This window comes from Ranitomeya variabilis, chromosome 6 (genome assembly GCF_051348905.1).
Source record: "Ranitomeya variabilis isolate aRanVar5 chromosome 6, aRanVar5.hap1, whole genome shotgun sequence".
Lineage (NCBI taxonomy): Eukaryota > Metazoa > Chordata > Amphibia > Anura > Dendrobatidae > Ranitomeya > Ranitomeya variabilis.
In genome coordinates, this window is record NC_135237.1 from 336,574,058 (window position 1) to 336,595,352 (window position 21,295).

A 21,295-nucleotide genomic window follows, 5' to 3' on the forward strand; every position below is an offset into this window, starting at 1 on the left:
GGCTGCGCTCGCAGCAGTTCAGTCACCAGTGGTTCTCAGCCTGGACGGTCATATTTTTGCATCGTCCAGGTTGAAAACTGTTTTGCCCCAGGCATGGATTACAGCGTGGGACAGAACGACTGACAGGTGAGGGATATTGTTGTTTTTTATTTTTAGCTTATTACAGGAGAACGAGGGCTTTGAAGGAATTAGGCAAGGACATAAGTATGGTTTAGTTGAGATTATTAAAGGAGTCTGAGTCATTTTTTCAATTAAAGGACTTTATTCTTGGTGTCTGTGTTTTCATACAATGTGACTATGTGGTTAGTAATGGGGGCGTCTTATTGATGCCTCTCCATTACTAACCTTGGGGCTTGATGTCACCGGACAATACAAAGGTGACATCAACCCCACAAATACGAACCCCACTTGCTACCGCTACAGGGCAAGTGGGAAGAGCCGTGCAAAGTGCAAGAATTGGCGCATCTAATAGATGTGCCTTTTCAGGGCAGCTTTGGGCCTCTGTATACATGCATACATACATATGTGTATATATTTTATATATATTGTATACACACATATAAATATATACACTCACCGGCCACTTTATTAGGTACACCATGCTAGTAACGGGTTGGACCCCCTTTTGCCTTCAGAACTGCCTCAATTCTTCGTGGCATAGATTCAACAAGGTGCTGGAAGCATTCCTCAGAGATTTTGGTCCATATTGACATGATGGCATCACACAGTTGCCGCAGATTTGTCGGCTGCACATCCCAAAGATGCTCCATACAAGGCAGGATGGATCTATGCTTTCATGTTGTTTACGCCAAATTCTGACCCTACCATCCGAATGTCGCAGCAGAAATCGAGACTCATCAGACCAAGCAACGTTTTTCCAATCTTCTACTGTCCAATTTCGATGAGCTTGTACAAATTGTAGCCTCAGTTTCCTGTTCTTAGCTGAAAGGAGTGGTACCCGGTGTGGTCTTCTGCTGCTGTAGCCCATCTGCCTCAAAGTTCGATGCACTGTGCGTTCAGAGATGCTCTTAGGCCTACCTTGGTTGTAACGGGTGGCGATTTGAGTCACTGTTGCCTTTCTATCAGCTCGAACCAGTCTGCCCATTCTCCTCTGACCTCTGGCATCAACAAGGCATTTCCGCCCACAGAACTGCCGCTCACTGGATTTTTTTTCTTTTTCGGACCATTCTCTGTAAACCCTAGAGATGGTTGTGCGTGAAAATCCCAGTAGATCAGCAGTTTCTGAAATACTCAGACCAGCCCTTCTGGCACCAACAACCATGCCACGTTCAAAGGCACTCAAATCACCTTTCTTCCCCATACTGATGCTCGGTTTGAACTGCAGGAGATTGTCTTGACCATGTCTACATGCCTAAATGCACTGAGTTGCCGCCATGTGATTGGCTGATTAGAAATTAAGTGTTAACAAGAAGTTGGACAGGTGTACCTAATAAAGAGGCCAGTGAGTGTATATATACATATATATATATACTTATAAATATACATACACTTTTTTATTCCATATATTGATGATTATTATATGTTATTACTTACAGATTACAACAGCAGTGACCTGAAAACAGCATGTCGGAAGCATGAGCTGTACGTCAGCTTTCAAGATTTGGGTTGGCAGGTGAGGACAGCGGGCCACATAACCAGAGATTATATCAAATTATTGATTAAAAGATTATTCTGGGATGCCAGAAACATATATATATATATATATTTATATATATTGTGAGGCAGTGACCCCTGTTACAGCTAGGGGGTGCTGTTTGTGCTCCCCAGAATGCGCACAGAGGCATATGAAGGCCATAGGTGTGAATGGCAGTCACAGGTGTAGCTGTGATTGCAATGTGAGGTAGTGACTTTTGTCACAGGTAGAGGTTGCTGTGTGTTCTCCCCAGGTTGTGCTTAAAGATGGATGAATTCCATAGGTGTGCATGGGAGTCATGGATTTCTAGTCTGGGTTTTTCATGTGGCAGGAAGCTACAGGTTTGTTTGTTAAAAGCCCTGCAGTAAGGGGTATGGGTGTGTCAGGTGTCAGGTTTGTGGTGCAATGTCAGTGTCAGTGTGGTGTGTGCTGGTGTGCAGAGCAGAGGCCTGCAGAGCACTGGCTGAGTGCATGGAGGTACAGGCCAGCGGAGCCAGCACCCAAGGCAGCTGAATAGCTTGGCTCCCACAGCGTATACAGCGATGCAAGTCGTCCATGGTACTGGTCTCGGATGTGGACAGTCCTGTGCCCGAAATAGTCAGATGTGGACAGTCCTGTGCCCCGAGGTGGATGTCCTGTGCCCGACGGAGTCGGATGTGGACAGTCTTGTGCCCGGAGGTGGATGTTGTGTGCACGAAAGAGGACTGGCATGGGTAACGATTGCAAACAGGTGGATATGGTGCCCGGCTGCTATCCGGAGGATATCCTGGGCTGTGTACGGCTGTGTGAATAGAGAGACTGTGATACAGTGAAGCAGGACACCCACGGGAACTAGTCAGAGAAGGGATGGCGTGTGTAGTGTCTGCAACATATGAGGCTGTGTATGGAGACTGTAATATGGTGTGCGGTCGCCCCACGGATACTGGACAAGGAGAGATCTGATGTTTTTAGGGACTGCAATCTAAAAGCCATATGATATGTAGTGCTATGAACTGGTGTGAACTGAACACTGAAGTTATATGAACTGAAATGATATGCACTGAAATGATATGCACTTGTGTGTGAATTGGACTTTAATGCTGTGAGGAAACACATTAAAGAGACTTTGTGTTGGAACTTTGTGGGTCACTGCCTTTTCACTGCCTATGGTTGGTAGCTCAGCATTACAATATATATAGCTAGATGTAAAGTGACTGACTAAAAAACATAATTCAGTATTACACCACCCTGATGTCTTTATTTTTGAAACTCTAATGTATAATCTCAGTTCCAAAAAAGTTGGAACTCTGTGTAAAATGTAAAAAAAAAAAAAAGAATGCAATGATTTGGAAATCTCTTATAGCCATATTTTTTTCAAACAGAACATTGAACACAGGTCAGAAGGTGAAAACTTAGATATTTTTCCATTTCATTTGAAAGAAATTAACCAATTTAGAAAAAAGTTGGGACAGAGCCATTTCTACCATTATGTGGCATCCCCTTCTCTTTTTACCACAGTTGGTACATATCTGCCAAGTGAGGAGACTAGTTAATGGAGTTTTAGGGGAAGAATTTTGTCCCATTCTTGTCTGATATAGGAGCTACTCAACAGTCTGGAGCAACAGGAGCTACTCAATCAGTTTGCTGTGTTTCTTTTTTGTTTCTTAATGTGCCTCACCTTTACAATTGGTAAAAGGTCTGGTGTGGACAAGTTCATCACGCAAACTCTTCTGTGAAGCCATACCGTTGTGATCGATGCAGTATTATTATTTATTTATTTATTAATATAGCACCATTAATTCCATGGTGCTGTACATGAGAAAGGGGTTTATACAGAATTATAGATATCGTTTACAGTAAACAAATTTACAATGACAGACTGGTACAGAGGGGAGAGGACCCTGTCCTTGCGGACTTACGTGCGGCAGCTCTGGTGGTGGTGAGGTGGCAGCTCGGGTGGTGGTGAGGCGGCAGAATGGTTATTGCAGGCTGTAGGCTTTCCTGAAGAGATGGGTTTTCATGTTCCGTCTGTAGGATCCGAGGGTGGTGGATAATCGGACGTCTTGAGGCGTGGAATTCCAGAGGATGGGGGATATTCGGGAGAAATCTTGGAGGTGGTTGTATGAGGAATGAATAAGTGTGGAGGAGAGTAGGAGGTCTTGGGAGGATCGAAGATTATGTGAGGGAAGATATTGGGAGATTAGTTCAGAGATATAGGGAGGGGACAGGTTGTGGATGGCTTTGTAGATCAGTGTTAGTAGTTTGAATTGGATTCGTTGGGGAGCCAGTGGAGGGATTTGCAGAGGGGAGAAGCAGGGGAGTAGCGAGGAGAGAGGTAGAGGACTGACTGGAGCGGTACAAGAGAATTAGCGGGGAGGCCACAGAGGAGAGTGCTGCAGTAATCAAGGCGGGAGATGATGACGGCATTCACAAGAGTTTTAGTAGATTGAGGGCTGAGGAAGAGACAGATTTGGGCAATATTTTTGAGTTGGAGGCGACAGGAGGTGATAAGAGTTTGGACGTGCGGTTTGAACGACAGGGCAGAGTCAAGAGTTACCCCGAGGCAGCGGACTTCAGGTGTGGGAGAGAGTGTGATGCCATTTACCATAATAGATAGATTAGGTAGGGGGGATACGCAAGATGGGGGAAAGATGATGAGTTCAGTTTTGTCTACATTGAGTTTTAGGAAGCGAGAGATGAAGAAGGAGGATATGGCTGATAGACACTCTGGGATTCTGGACAGCAGAGAGGTGACATCTGGGTCAGAGAGGTAGATCTGAGTGTTGATGGCATACAGGTGATACTGGAAGCCATGGGACTTTATGAGTTGTCGTAAGCCAAGGGTATAGATGGAAAAAAAGTAGGGGCCCTAGGAGAGAGCCTTGAGGGACTCCAACAGAGAGAGGGCAGGATGAGGAGGTAGTGTGGGAGTGGGAAACGATTAATGTGCGGTCGGAAAGGTATGAGGCAATCCAGGACAGGGCAAGGTCTTTGATGCTAAGGGGAGAAAGACTCTGTAGCAGTAGGCAGTGGTCGACTATGTCGAAGGCAGAGGACAGGTCGAGAAGGAGGAGGATAGAGAACTGTCTGTTAGCTTTGGCTGTAAGTCATTAGTAATTTTTGTCAGGTCAGTTTTGGTGGAGTGGTGGGACCAGAAGCCAGATTGGAGATTGTCAAGGAAAGAGTTAGATGAGAGTTTGGAGGAAAGTTGAGCATGGACATGCTGCTCAAGGAGTTTTGAAGCAAACGGAAGCAGTGATATGGGGTGATAGCTGGGCATAACAGTTGGGTCAAGGTTAGTTTTTTTGAGGACAGGTGTGATGGTGGCATGTTTGAAGGCAGACAGAAAGGTACCAGAAGATAGCGATAGGTTGAAGGGATGGATTAGGGCTGGAATGAGCTTGTTAGTGAGGTTGGGGAGCAGGTAGGAAGGGATGGGGTCAAGTGCACAGGTGGTGGGTTGTGATTTGGAAAGGAGGTGAGCAAGCTCTCCTTCAGTGATGTTGGAGAGGGAAGTTATTAGGGAAGGGCATAGGTCTGGTATATGGAGTGGTTGGGGTGTGGGAACAGTAAAGGTTTGCCTTGTTTGGTCGATCTTGTTTTTGAAGTAGGTGGCACAGTCATCGGAGGAGATGAGGGGAGTTGGAGGTGGCAGTGGTGGGCAGAGGAGAGAGTTGAATCTGCTGAACAGTTATTTTGGGTTGTAGGATAATGAAAATACAACTTTTGTGAAATAGGTCTGTTTAGTAGAGGTGAGGGCTAATTTGAAGGCAGGTGTAGTTTGTCTGAAAGCAGTGAAGTCGTCTGGCAGGCGTGTTTTCTTCCAACGCCGCTCCGTGACCTTGGATGCTTGTCAAAGTTTTTTGGTGAGATTGTTATGCCTGGTTTGTCTATTGATTTGTCGCACTTTGCCATGCATGAGAGGGGCGACTGAGTCTATGGCTGATGTGAGGGTGGTGGTACAGAAAGCGGTGGCGCTGTCCGTGTCGTGGAGTGAAGATATGGAGGACAGGGGTAGAAGAGAGTCTGAGAGTCTGTGAATGTCTAGGTGTGAGAGGTTTCTGCGAGGATGTAGTAATGGCTGGACATGGAGGGCAGATAAGGACAAGGATGAGAAGGTGAGTAGATGGGGGTCAGATAGGGGGAAAGGAGAGGTTGTGAGATTAGATAAGGAACAGAGGCGGGTGAAGATGAGGTCTAGTGTATGTCTGTCTGTGTGGGTGGCTGTGGAGGACCACATGATTGAGTTCAAAGGATGAAGTAAGGGCCAGGAGCTTGGAGGCTGCTGGCTGGCGGGTGTCAGTAGGGATATTAAACTCGCCATTATGATGATGGGGATGTCAGCAGAGTGGAAGTAAAGAAGCCAGGTGGAGAATTGGTGAATGAAGGCAGTGGCTGAGCCCGGTGTTCGGTATATGACAGCCATTAGGAGATTAGAGGGAGAGTAGATACGGACAGAGTGAACCTCGAAAGAAGGGAGGATAAGGGAGGGTGGGGGTTGGATAGGGATGAAGGAGCAGTTTTTAGAAAGAAGAAAGCCCACTCCTCTGCTATGTCTGTTGCCAGAGCGAGGAGTGTGGGTAAATTGGAGGCCACCATAACTCAGTGCAGCAGGGAAGGCTGTGTCAGGGGGCGTTAGCCAGGTCTCAATGAGGGCCAGGAAGGGAAGTAAAGAGATTGTGGATCATGTGGAGCTTGTTGCAGATGGAGCAGGCATTCCAAAGTGCCTCAGAGAGAGGAAGCAGGGGGGTGGGGGTAAGTGGCACAGATTTTAAGTGTGAGGGATTGTGGTAGTTTCTCTTAGTGTGAGAAGGATAGGGGTGAGGATTAGTGGGATGCAGGGCCGGACTGGCCATCTGGCAATTCTGGCAAATGCCAGAAGGGCCTGTCTGGTCATGGCCTACCTTGTCTGCTACACTGTTAGCAGAATCAATGCTCTCAAGACACCTAAACTGTTAAGATTTGTGGCGGAGCACTAAGTCGCTGACTCCGTCACTTACCCCAGCAGGCCACCGATATCATTAGAAATGTTGGTCTTGTAGTAAATCTTGCTTTCCTCCGTCCAGGGTAATATTAGTAGAAATATATCCCATCTGGGGCTCAGGGACAGGGACAACATGGGTTTGTGTAATTTCAAATGCCAGGGCTAAATTTCAGCCCCAGTCCGTACCTGGTGGGATGTATGAGGCAAGGGGGGGGGAGGAATAAGGATTGGGAGATATGTCGCCAGCAGTGAGAATGAGCATAAAAAGGGTTAAGCAGTGTCTTGCTGAATTAGACGTTGACTGTTTGGAAGCATATGTTGTTGTAAAACCTCTAAATAATTCTCAGAATGGATAGTGCCTTTCAAGATGACTAAACAGCTAATACTATAGGCTCTAATGCCACCCCATATAATCAGAATGTGTGTTTTTGAACTGTGCGCTGATAAAAGCTGGTTGTTCCCTCTCCTCTTCAGTCCACAGGAAACAGTGTCTGTAATATCCATAAAGATTTTAAAAATGTCATTCATTTGACCACCGAACACAGGCTACCTTAAGGTCAAAATAGGCTGGGTCATGAAGGGGTTAAACGTTATTTAGCTAGAGAAGATGGCAATGTGTTGTGAATTCTGCTCTTGGGCTCCCTCCAGTGGTTGTTGGTGGTAGTGCAGTTGTCTTGGGGTTGTAATCCAGGGCAGGTGTTTCTGCTGATTGCAGATCTATTAGGTATTTAGGTGTGCAGGATCCATGAGTCCGTGCCAGTTGTCCATTGTACTTGGAGGGATTGCATCTCTCTCTGGTTCCTCATGCCCTGCTGCCAAATTCAGCTAAGATAAGTGTCTGGTTTTTGTTTCTGTGCACACATGCAGTGTGCTTTGCAATTCAGTGCAATTCATTGTGTTTTTGTCCAGCTTAGACTTTGTTTGGATTTTTCAGTCATGCTGGATTCTCAGGAGATGCAGATATACTTTCTATGTCTTTAGTTAGATGTAGAATATTTGTATTATCTGCTGTGGATATTTTTAGGATTTTTATACTGACCGCTTAGAATTCTGTCCTATCCTTTTCTATTTAGCTAGAAGTGCCTCTTTTGCTAAATCCTGTTTTTCTGCCTGCATGTGTCTTTCCTCTTATACTCACAGTCAATATTTGTGGGGGGCTGCCTATCCTTTGGGGTTCTGCTCTGAGGCAAGATAGAATTCCCATTTCCATCTATAGGGGTATTTAGTCCTCCGGCTATGTCAAGGTGTCTAGGACTTGTTAGGTACATCCCACGGCTACTTCTAGTTACGATGTTAGTTTAGGGTTTGCGGTCAGTACAGGTAACACCTACTCCTGAGAAAGTCTCTCATGCGGCTCCAAGGTCACCGGATCATAACAGTACAACTGGCCCACAATGAGTTAAATGCATCTCAGAAGAAGGGAAGAAAAAGCCATTTTTTTTTCTGTAGCCTGCTTTGTCTTTTCTTCCCTCTTTTCCTCTGGGAGACTGAGGAGTCTTGTGCTAGCATGGATGTTCAGGGATTACTTTCTCGTGTAGACCAGCTTGCTGCTAGGGTACAGGGTATTTCTGATTATATTGTTCAGACTCCGCTTTTAGAGCCTAGGATTCCTACTCCTGATTTGTTTTTTGGGGACAGGTCCAAATTTTTGAGTTTTAAAAACAACTGTAAACTGTTTTTTGCTCTGAAGCCTCGTTCCTCTGGTGATCCCATTCAGCAGGTTAAAATTGTCATCTCCCTGCTGTGTGGCGACCCTCAGGATTGGGCATTTTCCCTGGAATCTGGGAATCCGGCCTTGCTTAATGTAGATGCCTTTTTTCAGGCTCTAGGATTATTATATGATGAACCAAATTCTGTGGATCAAGCGGAGAAGACCTTGTTGGCCCTGTTTCAGGGTCCAGAAGTGGCAGAATTGTATTGTCAGAAATTTAGAAAATGGTCTGTGCTGACTAAATGGAATGAGGATGCTTTGGCGGCAATTTTCAGAAAGGGTCTTTCTGAATCTGTTAAAGATGTTATGGTGGGGTTTCCCACGCCTGTTGGTCTGAGTGATTCTATGTCTCTGGCCATTCAGATTGATCGGCGCTTGCGGGAGCGCAGAACTGTGCGCGCTGTGGCGTTGTCCTCAGAGCAGATGCTTGAGCCTATGCAGTGTGATAGGATTCTGTCTAGAAGGGAACAACAAGGATTCAGACGTCAGAATAGGTTGTGTTTTTATTGTGGCGATGCTTCTCATGTCATTTCAGTCTGCCCAAAGTGTACAAAGAGAATCGCTAGTTCAGTTACCATCGGAACTGTACAACCTAAATTTCTGTTATCTGTGACCTTGATCTGTTCATTGTCGTCATTTTCTGTCATGGCGTTTGTGGATTCAGGCGCCGCTTTGAACTTAATGGACTTTGAATTTGCCAGGCGTTGTGGTTTCCCCTTGCAGTCTTTGCAGATCCCTATTCCTTTATGGGGCATTGATGCTACACCTTTGGCTAAAAATAAACCCCAGTTTTGGACACAGGTGACCATGTGCATGGTGCCAGCCCATCAGGAAGATTGTCGTTTTCTGGTGTTGCATAATTTGCATGATGCTGTTGTGCTGGGTTTTCCATGGTTGCAGATACATAATCCTGTGTTGGATTGGAAGTCTATGTCTGTGACTAGTTGGGGTTGTCAGGGGGTTCATAATGACGTTCCTGTGATGTCAATCTCCTCTTCCTCCTCTTCTGAAGTTCCAGAGTTTTTGTCTGATTTTCAGGATGTATTCGATGAGCCCAAGTCCAGTTCCCTTCCACCCCATAGGGACTGTGATTGTGCTATTGACTTGTTTGCAGGCTGTAAGTTTCCTAAGGGCCGACTTTTCAACCTGTCTGTGCCGGAACATACCGCCATGCGGAGTTATGTTAAGGAGTCTTTGGAGAAAGGGCATATTCGGCCATCTTCTTCACCGTTGGGAGCGGGATTTTTTTTTGTTGCTAAGAAGGATGGCTCCTTGAGACCCTGTATTGATTATCGCCTCTTGAATAAGATCACCGTCAAGTTTCAATACCCTTTACCTTTGCTTTCCGATTTGTTTGCCAGAATTAAGGGGGCTAGTTGGTTTACTAAAATTGACCTTCGGGGGGCATATAATCTTGTTCGTATTAAGCAGGGTGACGAATGGAAAACTGCGTTTAATATGCCCGAAGGCCATTTTGAATACCTTGTGATGCCATTCGGGCCCTCTAATGCTCCATCTGTTTTTCAGTCCTTCATGCATGATATCTTCCAGAATTATCTTGATAAATTCATGATTGTATATTTGGATGACATCTTAATTTTTTCCGATGATTGGGAGTCTCATGTGAAACAGGTCAGTTTGGTATTTCAGATCCTTCGTGATAATGCTTTGTTTGTGAAGGGGTCTAAGTGTCTCTTTGGAGTGCAGAAGGTTTCTTTTTTGGGCTTCATTTTTTCTCCCTCATCTATAGAGATGGATCCGGTTAAGGTTCAGGCCATTCATGATTGGATTCAGCCCTCATCCGTGAAGAGCCTTCAGAAATTTTTGGGCTTTCCTAATTTTTATCGCCGTTTCATTGCTAACTTCTCCAGTGTGGTTAAACCCCTGACCGATTTGACGAAAAAAGGCGCTGATGTAACGAATTGGTCCTCTGCGGCTGTCTCTGCCTTTCAGGAGCTTAAACGCCGATTTACTTCTGCCCCGGTGTTGCGTCAGCCAGATGTTTCTCTTCCGTTTCAGGTTGAGGTTGACGCTTCTGAGATTGGGCCAGGGGCCGTTTTGTCTCAGAGGAATTCTGATGGTTCCTTGATGAAACCGTGTGCCTTCTTTTCCCGTAAGTTTTCGCCTGCTGAACGCAATTATGATGTCGGCAATCGGGAGTTGTTGGCTATGAAGTGGGCGTTTGAGGAATGGCAACATTGGCTTGAGGGAGCCAAGCACCGTATTGTGGTCTTGACCGATCATAAAAATCTGATTTACCTCGAGTCTGCCAAACGGCTGAATCCTAGACAGGCTCGGTGGTCCCTATTTTTCTTCCGTTTTGATTTCGTGGTCTCGTATCTTCCGGGTTCTAAGAATATTAAGGCTGATGCCCTCTCTAGGAGTTTTTTGCCTGATTCTCCTGAGGTACTTGAGCCGGTCGGCATTCTGAAGGAAGGGGTGGTCCTTTCTGCCATTTCCCCTGATTTGCGACGGGTTCTGCAGGAATTTCAGGCTGACAAACCTGACCGCTGTCCAGTGGGGAAACTGTTTGTTCCTGATAGATGGACTAGTAGAGTGATTTCTGAGGTTCATTGTTCTGTGTTGGCTGGCCATCCTGGTATTTTTGGTACCAGAGATTTGGTTGGTAGGTCCTTTTGGTGGCCTTCTTTGTCGCGTGATGTGCGTTCTTTTGTGCAGTCCTGTGGGACTTGTGCGCGGGCCAAGCCTTGTTGTTCCCATGCTAGTGGGTTGCTTTTGCCTTTGCCGGTCCCTGAGAGGCCCTGGACGCATATTTCTATGGATTTTATTTCAGATCTTCCGGTTTCCCAGAGGATGTCGGTTATCTGGGTGGTTTGTGACCGGTTTTCTAAGATGGTTCATTTGGTGCCTTTGCCTAAATTGCCTTCCTCTTCTGATTTGGTTCCGTTGTTTTTTCAGCATGTGGTTCGTTTGCATGGTATTCCGGAGAATATTGTGTCCGACAGAGGTTCCCAGTTTGTTTCTAGGTTTTGGCGGGCCTTTTTCTGCTAGGCTGGGCATTGATTTGTCTTTTTCTTCCGCATTTCATCCTCAGACAAATGGCCAGACCGAGCGAACTAATCAGACTTTGGAAACTTATTTGAGATGCTTTGTGTCTGCTGATCAGGATGATTGGGTGGCTTTCTTGCCATTGGCCGAGTTCGCCCTTAATAATCGGGCTAGTTCGGCTACCTTGGTTTCGCCCTTCTTTTGTAATTTTGGTTTTCATCCTCGTTTTTCTTCGGGGCAAGTTGAACCTTCTGATTGTCCTGGTGTGGATTCTGTGGTTGACAGGTTGCAGCAGATTTGGGCTCATGTGGTGGACAATTTGGTGTTGTCTCAGGATGAGGCTCAGCGTTTTGCTAACCGTCGTCGGTGTGTTGGTTCCCCGCTTCGGGTTGGGGATTTGGTCTGGTTGTCTTCCCGTCATGTTCCTATGAAGGTTTCTTCCCCTAAGTTTAAGCCTCGGTTTATTGGTCCTTATAGGATTTCTGAGATTATCAATCCGGTGTCTTTTCGTTTGGCCCTTCCGGCCTCTTTTGCCATCCATAATGTTTTCCATAGATTTTTTGCGGAAATATGTGGTGCCCGTTGTTCCCTCTGTTGATCCTCCTGCTCCTGTGTTGGTTGATGGGGAGTTGGAGTATGTGGTTGAGAAGATTTTGGATTCTCACTTTTCAAGGCGGAGGCTTCAGTACCTTGTCAAATGGAAGGGTTATGGCCAGGAAGATAATTCTTGGGTTTTTGCCTCTGATGTCAATGCTGCTGATTTGGTCCGTGCCTTTCATCTGGCTCGTCCTGATTGGCCTGGGGGCTCTGGTGAGGGTTCGGTGACCCCACTTCAAGGGGGGGTACTGTTGTGAATTCTGCTCTTGGGCTCCCTCCGGTGGTTGTTGGTGGTAGTGCAGTTGTCTTGGGGTTGTAATCCAGGGCAGGTGTTTCTGCTGATAGCAGCTCTATTAGATATTTAGGTGTGCAGGATCCATGAGTCCGTGCCAGTTGTCCATTGTACTTGGAGGGATTGCATCTCTCTCTGGTTCCTCATGCCCTGCTGCCAAATTCAGCTAAAATAAGTGTCTGGTTTTTGTCTCTGTGCACACATGCAGTGTGCTTTGCAATTCAGTGCAATTCATTGTGTTTTTGTCCAGCTTAGACTTTGTTTGGATTTTTCAGTCATGCTGGATTCTCAGGAGATGCAGATATACTTTCTATGTCTTTAGTTAGATGTAGAATATTTGTATTATCTGCTGTGGATATTTTTAGGATTTTTATACTGACCGCTTAGAATTCTGTCGTATCCTTTTCTATTTAGCTAGAAGTGCCTCTTTTGCTAAATCCTGTTTTTCTGCCTGCGTGTGTCTTTCCTCTTATACTCACAGTCAATATTTGCGGGGGGCTGCCTATCCTTTGGGGTTCTGCTCTGAGGCAAGATAGAATTCCCATTTCCATCTATAGGGGTATTTAGTCCTCCGGCTGTGTCGAGGTGTCTTGGACTTGTTAGGTACATCCCACGGCTACTTCTAGTTGCGGTGTTAGTTTAGGGTTTGCGGTCAGTACAGGTACCACCTACTCCTGAGAAAGTCTCTCATGCGGCTCCAAGGTCACCGGATCATAACAGCAATGTTTGTGGATTGTATTGATATACTATATGGCTTTAACTTGTACTTGTGGATTGCACATGGAAATGTTGTCACAGACAATGATTTCTGGAAGTATTATTAATAATACAGTGATTTTCATGAACAACTCATGCCTGTTTTTAATGCAGTGGCACCTAAGGGTCCATGGACCATGAGCATGAAATATTGACAGTCGATTTTGTCCCTTGTGCACATGGATTTCTCCGGAATCTCTGAATCTGTGATTAAATTATGTTCTGTAGAAAGTAGTTTCAAAGTCTTTGAAATTTTAACTTGAAGAACATTTTTCTAAAATTGTTTCACAGTTTGTATATACAGTTGTTCACAGATTGATGAACCTCTGACCATCTTTGCTTTGGAGAGGCTCTGCCTCTCTAACATTTTCTTTTCATACATATAGGTGCTTCTTGCAAAAGTAGAATATAATCAAAAGTTAATTTATTTCAGTTCTTCAATGCAAAATGGGAAACTCATATTATATAGAGTCATTACAAACAGGGTGATTTATTTCAAGTGTTTATTTCTGTTAATGTTGATGATTATGCCTTACAGCCAGTGAAAACCCAACAGTCATTATCTTAGTAAATTAGAATAATTAACAAAAACACCTGCAAAGGCTTCCTAAGCATTTAAAAAGGTCCCTTAGTCTGTTTCAGTAGGCTTCACAATCATGGGGAAGACTGCTGACTTGTCAAAGGTCCAGAGGCAGTCATTGACACACTCCACAAGGAGGGTAAGCTGCAAAAGGTCATTGCTAAAGAAGCTGGCTGTTCATAGAGTGCTGTATCCAAGCATATTAATGGGAGGTTGAGTGGAAGGAAAAAGTGTGGTAGAAAAAGGTGCACAAGCAACTGGGATAACCACAGCCTTGAAAGGATTGCTAACAAAAGGCCATTTAAAAATTTAGGGGAGATTTATAGGGAGTGGACTACTGCTGGAGTCATTGCTTCAAGAGCCACCACACACAGATGTATCCAGGACATGGGCTACAAGTTTCGCATTCCTTGTGTTGAGCCACTAATGACCAATAGACAACGCCAGAAGCGTCTTACCTGGGTCAAGGAGAAAAAGAACTGGATTGTAGCTCAGTGGTCCAAGTGTTGTTTTCAGATTAAAGTACATTTTGCATTTCATTTGGAAATCAAGGTCCCGGAGTCTGGAGGAAGAGTGGAGAGGCACACAATCCAAGCTGTTTAAGGTCTAGTGTGAAGTTTCCACAATCAGTGATGGTTTGGGGAGCCATGTCATCTACTTGTATAGGTCCACTGTGTTTTATCAAGACCAAAGTCAGTGCAGCCGTCTACCAAGAAATTTTAGAGCACATCATGCTTCGCTCTGCCCACAAGCTGTTTGGAGATGGGAATTTAGCTCTCCAGCAGGATTTGGCACCTGTCCACACTGCCAAAAGTACCAATGCCTGGTTTAAAAACAACAGTATCACTGTGCTTGATTGGCCAGCAAACTCGCCTGACCTTAACCCCATAGAGAATCTATGGGGAATTATCAAGAGGAAGATGAGACACCAGACCCAACAATGGAAACGAGCTTAAGGCTGCTATCAAAGTAACCTGGGCTTCCATAACACCTCAGCAGTGCCACAGACTGACCTCTTCTATTCCACACCGCATTGATGCAGTAATTGATGCAAAAGGAGCCCTGACCAAGTATTGAGTGCATTTACTGAACGTACATTTCAGTAGGCCAACATTTCAGATTTTAAAATCATTTTTCAAGCTGATGTTATAAAGTATTCGAATTTACTGAGATAGTGACTTTTGGGTTTTCATTGGCTATAAGCCATAATCATCAACATTAACAGAAATAAACACTTGGAATAGATCATTCTGCTTGTAATGACTCTATATAATATGAGTTTCACTTTTTGTATTGAAGAACTGAAATAAATTAACTTTTTATGATATTCTAATTTTGTGAGAAGCACCAGTAGTTGTGTGACTTGAACATTTGTTTAATTAGTACCACTTACATTTCCAATGTTTTGTTAACATCCCAACTTTTTTTAGATGAGTGCTGCTGCCATCAATTTCTAAATGACTTATTTTTTCTGATGTGTCCTATGTTCTCCAATGAATAAAATATGTCTATGAGGGATTTCCAAATCATTGCATTCAATTCATTTTTTTTTACATTTTGCATAGTTCCATTTTTTTTAATCAGGGTTGAATCAGGCTCTTTAATTAATAAAGATAAAATTTAACTGACAGTATATAATTACAAAAATGGGGACAGATGCTTTTTAAATGTATGTTATATTTTTCATAGGAATATTTTTTTTCTGAAACAAAGTATATAAAATGAACATAGGTAGAGTTTTATAGAGCAATGTTAAATAGTTTTTCATGTCTGTGAATATTCTGATATCAATATGTTATTCTCCAGGTTAGTGTTCATAATAATCTGCTTTCATTAGTTAGTTGTCATAAAAATCTACAATGCGTGTGTTTGTTTTTGAGACACAAGGAATGACTACAATAAGGAGGATTATAGGAATGTAATTCTTACAGTATTCACTTCTAGTTTTAACATAAAAAATCTTCTTTGCTGAAGCTGAGCTAATGGGGTCGACACCCCTTTGTTCATTTGCAGGTGTTCCATAATACATTTGGGTGGAAGTTTGCTGCTGATATTGCTGCATCACTGCTTTGTCAATGAGCATCCAACATTTGTATTAGACGATTAATGCAGTTGTCAACTTTTTGGTTTTTGAAGGGATTTTAGTGGTAGGGCTTGTTCACACGTTGCAGATTCCACTGCGGATTTTTCCGCAGCGGATTTGCAAAACCCGCAGAGCAAAACCGCGGTGATTTTCACTGCGTTTTTTTGTGCGGTTTCTACTGCGGATTCCACTGCGGATTTCCAACTGCACTTTCCTATTGGTGCAGGTGGAAAACCGCTGCGGAATCCGCAGAAAGAATTGACATGGTACTTCTTTTTTTCCGCAGAAAATCCGCGTGGATTTTCCTGCCGAAAAAAGGAAAGTGGGCATAGCGGTTTTTGTTTTCCATAGGGTAACATTGTACTGTACCCTGCATGGAAAACTGATGCGGATCCGCAGCGCCAAATCCGCTGCGGATCCGCAGTAAAAACCGCAAAGTGTGAACATAGCCCTACAGATCATTGCTTTTATGGGGCCTCTTTTTATATTTATAGCTGTTTGGGATAATCATATCTCTGTGTCTTAAAGGACTGGATAATAGCACCAAAAGGCTATGCTGCAAACTATTGCGGAGGAGAATGCTCATTTCCATTGAATGCTCACATGAATGCCACAAACCACGCTATCGTGCAAACTCTGGTAAGTAATGTATGGGACAAGTTGATATGAGAATAATTCAATTCAAATGAATTAAATAACATAGTTTTTACTGAAAAAACTGCAAACATTTTTATTAAAGTTCATAATACATTTAATAGGGTTGTCCTGAAGGCAAATACTATCAGTTGGGGTCAGTTAGGTTCTACTTAGAGATCAGCAGATGGCTTCGTGCAACCCCGATCAATGGTCCAGGCCAGTGCTCTCTGGCTGGGGACAGGAGCAGCGAGAATTTCCTGACCTTCTAGGTTCCTCGGAGTGGCGTTTGATTCACCAGCCTGGTGTGACCTCATCTATGCATCGTGTGGTGCACCAGTGACGATGCACCAGCACAGCAAATCATGAGATGAGCCCAGGATCCCGGAAGATCAGGAAATTTGCATAGCTCCTGTCAACAGTCAGAGAGCATTGACCAGGACCGTGGTTGCATGAAGCGATCCACTCATCTCTAGTTTTAGTTCATTAGATAACCATTGTATATAGGGCTGAGAAACACAATCAATTAAACTTTTCAGCGTAAAAAAAGTAACCTAACAGTGTCCATTTATCAATACAATCCATCACAAATGGATTAATCAGAAATTCACCAATTCGCCTGAATTCGAAGGGCAGATTCACGAGTGTAGTAATTTTACACCATAGATTTTGCACCATTTGCTGCAAAATTTGCATTTTTTACTTATAGCTGTAGTTTCGGATTCGCTGCAGAATTGCTGTGGAATTCAATCTACTGTCTAGGGAGGAGGTTATCAGCATCCATGGAAGTGAAGTGTTGATGACACAATTATAAAGAAATATAAGAAGTCAGCTCACACATTAAGTCTTCTACGACTCCAAGCACAGAAACTGCAGTGCGGCAGGAGAAAGCAATTGATCAAATAGGTACTCCAGCTCAAACAGTCCCATAAAAACTTTTAAATTTTATTGAAAAATTCCTTTTAAGATTAGTAATCCAATTAGCATAAAAATCACACCCCCATATGGGAAGAATAGCATGCAGTATATTATGTATGGGGTTAATCTATGCATCCTTGGTGGTCCTGGTCAAACAGGACTAATGTCAGTATCCTTGGTGGTTTAAGGCAAAGCAAGGATTCTTATTGGTGTTATTTGGTATCCTAGGGCAGAAAATTAGCTGGTTTTGAAAACCCTGATGGTCTAAAACAGTGTAGGTGCTAATTGTTCTTAGCTGTGGTTCAGTGATTACTTACCTCCCTAGGCTCTTTCATTGTGTTGGTTGTAGAAAGAGTATAACCACCAATCCTAATTAAAGAAATGAGCGTAAAGAGGAGTGCAGAAAGGAAATTGGTGCAGCTGGTACTGTATAGTCACACAGTTCTCGTTATGATTGTTGGTGCTTCGTAAAGCCTGTGTTACGGATCTGCAACACAGGACTAAGGTAGAAGGGGGAAAACTGACCCTGCACTATGACTAGGCTGAAACCCTACGATGGAGTGGGCGACCCATTCCTTGCGAATAGACCCACCGACGATCCTAGGTTAATCTCAAGCGAAGACCTATAGATAAGGGGAAGGGGTTCCCTAAAAGAACTAAGGACTGGGTACAAAAATGGGTAACCTCCTAATAGAAAATACAGAGAAGGCTGCAGAAACCAATAGAAAACAGAAACTAAGGCTAGCAGAACCAGAGGTACCAGCACTGCACAAATAACACACACAGAACACAAAGCAAAGCACCAAGCTAGAGCTCAAGCAGATAAACACTGTTGTCCAGCAAGGACTGGGAGGCAGGTGCTGGTTAATAAAGATTGATACAAACACCTGACCCAAGACAAACCCAGCACCAGAGGAAAAAGACCAGCAGCCAGAACGCCACAAGAAAATGGCAGATAGTCACAAACTAAACAGATTCTAACAGGCTGGGCCGATCTCTAATAGGGGAGCACTGTGTGGTAGCAAACTTTTACTAACTGTGAAAAGTTTTTAAGCTGCTATAACTTCTTGATATAGTTCAAATGGTTTTATAATACCCTACTACTGCTTGACACTCATCTTATTTTCACCAGGTCCACCTTATGAATCCAGACTACGTCCCAAAGCCATGCTGTGCCCCAACCAAGTTAAACGCCATCTCCGTGCTTTATTTTGATGATAACTCCAATGTCATACTTAAGAAATACAGGAACATGGTGGTAAGAGCATGTGGCTGTCATTAAGATCCAGTCATATTACGAAGTCGACAACCAAGAGAGGATCATCCAATAATATCAACTTTCATTTGATTGCATTTTGCTAATAGTGACTGAAATATTCAGCAAGAGCATGGTCAATGCTTACTTATAAAGATGCCAGTTATGTGTATTTCTTGTACTCACTGGATGGTTATTTCACTTCAAAGTTGGACATATGAAATCCTCCAAAATGCAAATTTTGCAAATTCATTATCGTTAGCTTGGATCAAGCTGTGTTTCAATTTAAAATAAATAATATATGTATTAATCTTTGTGTTTCCTTTGTAGTCCAGAGTCTGTATTCTAAATGTGCCTAAATAGTTAACTTTTACCAAAACTAATAGCATTTTCTGGTTATTAAATACCGTATGTACTACCATATAGCTTTTGAAAACATGATTAACATGAGCTGTAAGATTTTTAGAAATTTTTCCACTGTGATTATCCAGACCAAAAATACTTATCTATTTGAAAACATCTCATAAATCACCGATTTTATAAGATCACCTCTGTATAGCGCTCAAAACTTGTATCAAGCTGATAAATTCTTATGGAAAATTCTGATTTGTTGCATGCACCAGAGGTTGCATATAATAGACTAAAATCTATTTCTGTCTTCATTTCATCGTGTCTGCTGCCCTTCTCTGAATTCTACGAATGGCAAACTAAGCTAAAATAAATAAATAAAAGTAAATCAACTAGAATTTAGCCATAGATTAGTCTCAGGAATGAGCAAAGACTGCAGGAAATGTCTGCAGAAATGGAAGCTCGTTTTATTATGAAATGTGGATCAAGCATGCTCTACAAGCTGGTAGAACATTTTAAATAAACATAACATGTCTTTAATTACCGTATTTTTCGCTTTGTAAGACGCTCCGGATTATAAGACGCACCCCAAATTTTGAGGAGAAAAATAGGAAAAAACTTTTTTTAATAAATTGAGGGGGCTTCTTATAATCCATGCGTCTTATTGCTTACCAGGGGTTGTGGCTGCGGTGGATCAGGGTCTCAGGGTCGTTGCTGGAGGCAGGAGTGGAGCATTGCTGCAGGCTGGGATGATGGGGTCTGCAGGGGGGCTTCGGTGCTGCATGGGGGCTGCTGTGCTGCAGGCTGGGATGAGGGGTGCTGCAGGGGGCTCTGGTGCTGCAGGGGGCTCTGGTGCTGCAGGGGGCTCTGGTGCTGCAGGGGGCTCTGGTACTACAGGGGGCTGTGGTGCTGCAGGGCTGTCTCCAGTGCTGCAGGGCTGTCTCCAGGGCTGTCTCCGGTGCTGCGGGGGGCTCTGGCAACATTTTGTGAAAGACCAGAGCCCCCAGCAGTTCGTCCATGCGTTCCTGTATGACTGACTCCGGGAAAATGGCCGCCGGAATCTCGAGAGATGAGATCTCAGTGCTGAAATCTCATCTCCCGAGATTCCGGGGGCCATTTTCCCGGAGTTAGTCATACTAGAACGCATGGACGAACTGCCGGGGGGCTCTGGTCTTTCACAAAATGTCGCCAGAGCCCCCCGCAGCACCGGAGCCTCCAGCATCACCCGGGGCAGCAGCGGACAACCCCGGCAGTGGCGGCGGGTGACAGCAGCGGCGGGCGACAGCGGCGGCGGGCGGTAGCAGCGGCGGACACCCCCTCATCCCAGCCTGTAATGGTAAGCGGTATATCCGCTTTGTTAGACGCACCCACATTTCCCCCCCAAATTTGGGGGAAATAAAGTGCGTCTTACAAAGCGTAAAATACGGTAATTAGGAAAATAAATAGTAATAATAATAATAATAATAATAATAAAGTGTTCAAAGCTGTTCATAGCCTTAAAGTCATTCAACCTGTTTTTTTTTTTTACATTCAGAACGTTCAATGCTCTCAAGAAAGCAAATTATGTACGTAAACATATAGTGTTTTATATGGGGAGCTATCAATACAATCCAATTGGATCAGTATTTTATTGGAAACCTATTTCATACCTTTTATTCAACATTTTAAAAAGCTTTTAAAGAACACAATTAATTTTAATTATTATGGCAGTATTTATAAAACAATTTGTGATTTCTTTTTAATTTTAAACATGTATTTCTAAGGACCTATAGGAAAAAGAAAAGCAAATTATTTTAAAATTTAGAGCTAAATATTATATATAACACCTGGCTGCAGCAACAAAAACAAGAAAATATATCAAAATTCGATTACATCTTAAGGTTCCTATAAAAAACCTATGGTAAAATGTCAGCAAGAAAGTGCATACCCTAAGTATGATGCATTTTAAAAATATGCCAGAAACCCTAAAAACAGTAAATTGCCATGTACAGTAATACTTCAAAGTATGAGAACCTTCAGAATTCTCCATATTTCTGAATAAATTTGACCTGAGTACATCTAAATTTCACACAAATCCTGAGAGTAAAGATAACCAAATCAGGCAAATGAGTCAAAAATATTATAAATTGTAATTTTTTAGATTAGAAAAATGATCCAATATCACGTTTGTGAGTGGAAGAAGTATGTGAACCTTTAGAATTAGCAGATAATTTGAAATTAAAGTCCGATATTTTCAGTTAACAGGATGACAGTGAGGTGTGAGTGTGTGACCTGTTTAATTGAAAGAACAGGATATTCACAACATGTTTGTGGAAGTGTATCAAAGCACGAGCAAATTAGATTTCTGAGGACCTGAGAAGAGTTGATGACGCTCATCAGGCCGAAAAAGGTTACAAAGCCATTTCTGATAAGGTTGAGCTCCATCAATCCACAGTCAGAGAGATTATATAAAAATGTAGGAAATTAAAGAGCAAAATCACCTTACCAAGAGTGGCC

The 21,295-nt window shown here is 43.4% G+C and overlaps 1 protein-coding gene across 1 annotated transcript in view; it reads left to right on the forward strand.

Moving 5' to 3' along the window:
* The window catches only part of BMP6 (bone morphogenetic protein 6), a 344,682-nt gene extending 325,923 nt beyond the window's left edge, over positions 1–18,759 (forward strand). The window contains exons 6-8 of the mRNA XM_077269843.1: positions 1,557–1,633; positions 16,174–16,284; positions 18,329–18,759. Of these exons, the coding sequence (XP_077125958.1) occupies positions 1,557–1,633; positions 16,174–16,284; positions 18,329–18,478 (338 nt within the window). The 3' untranslated portion in view covers positions 18,479–18,759. The remainder of the gene's footprint in view (positions 1–1,556; positions 1,634–16,173; positions 16,285–18,328) is intronic.
* Positions 18,760–21,295: the final 2,536 nt, after the last annotated feature.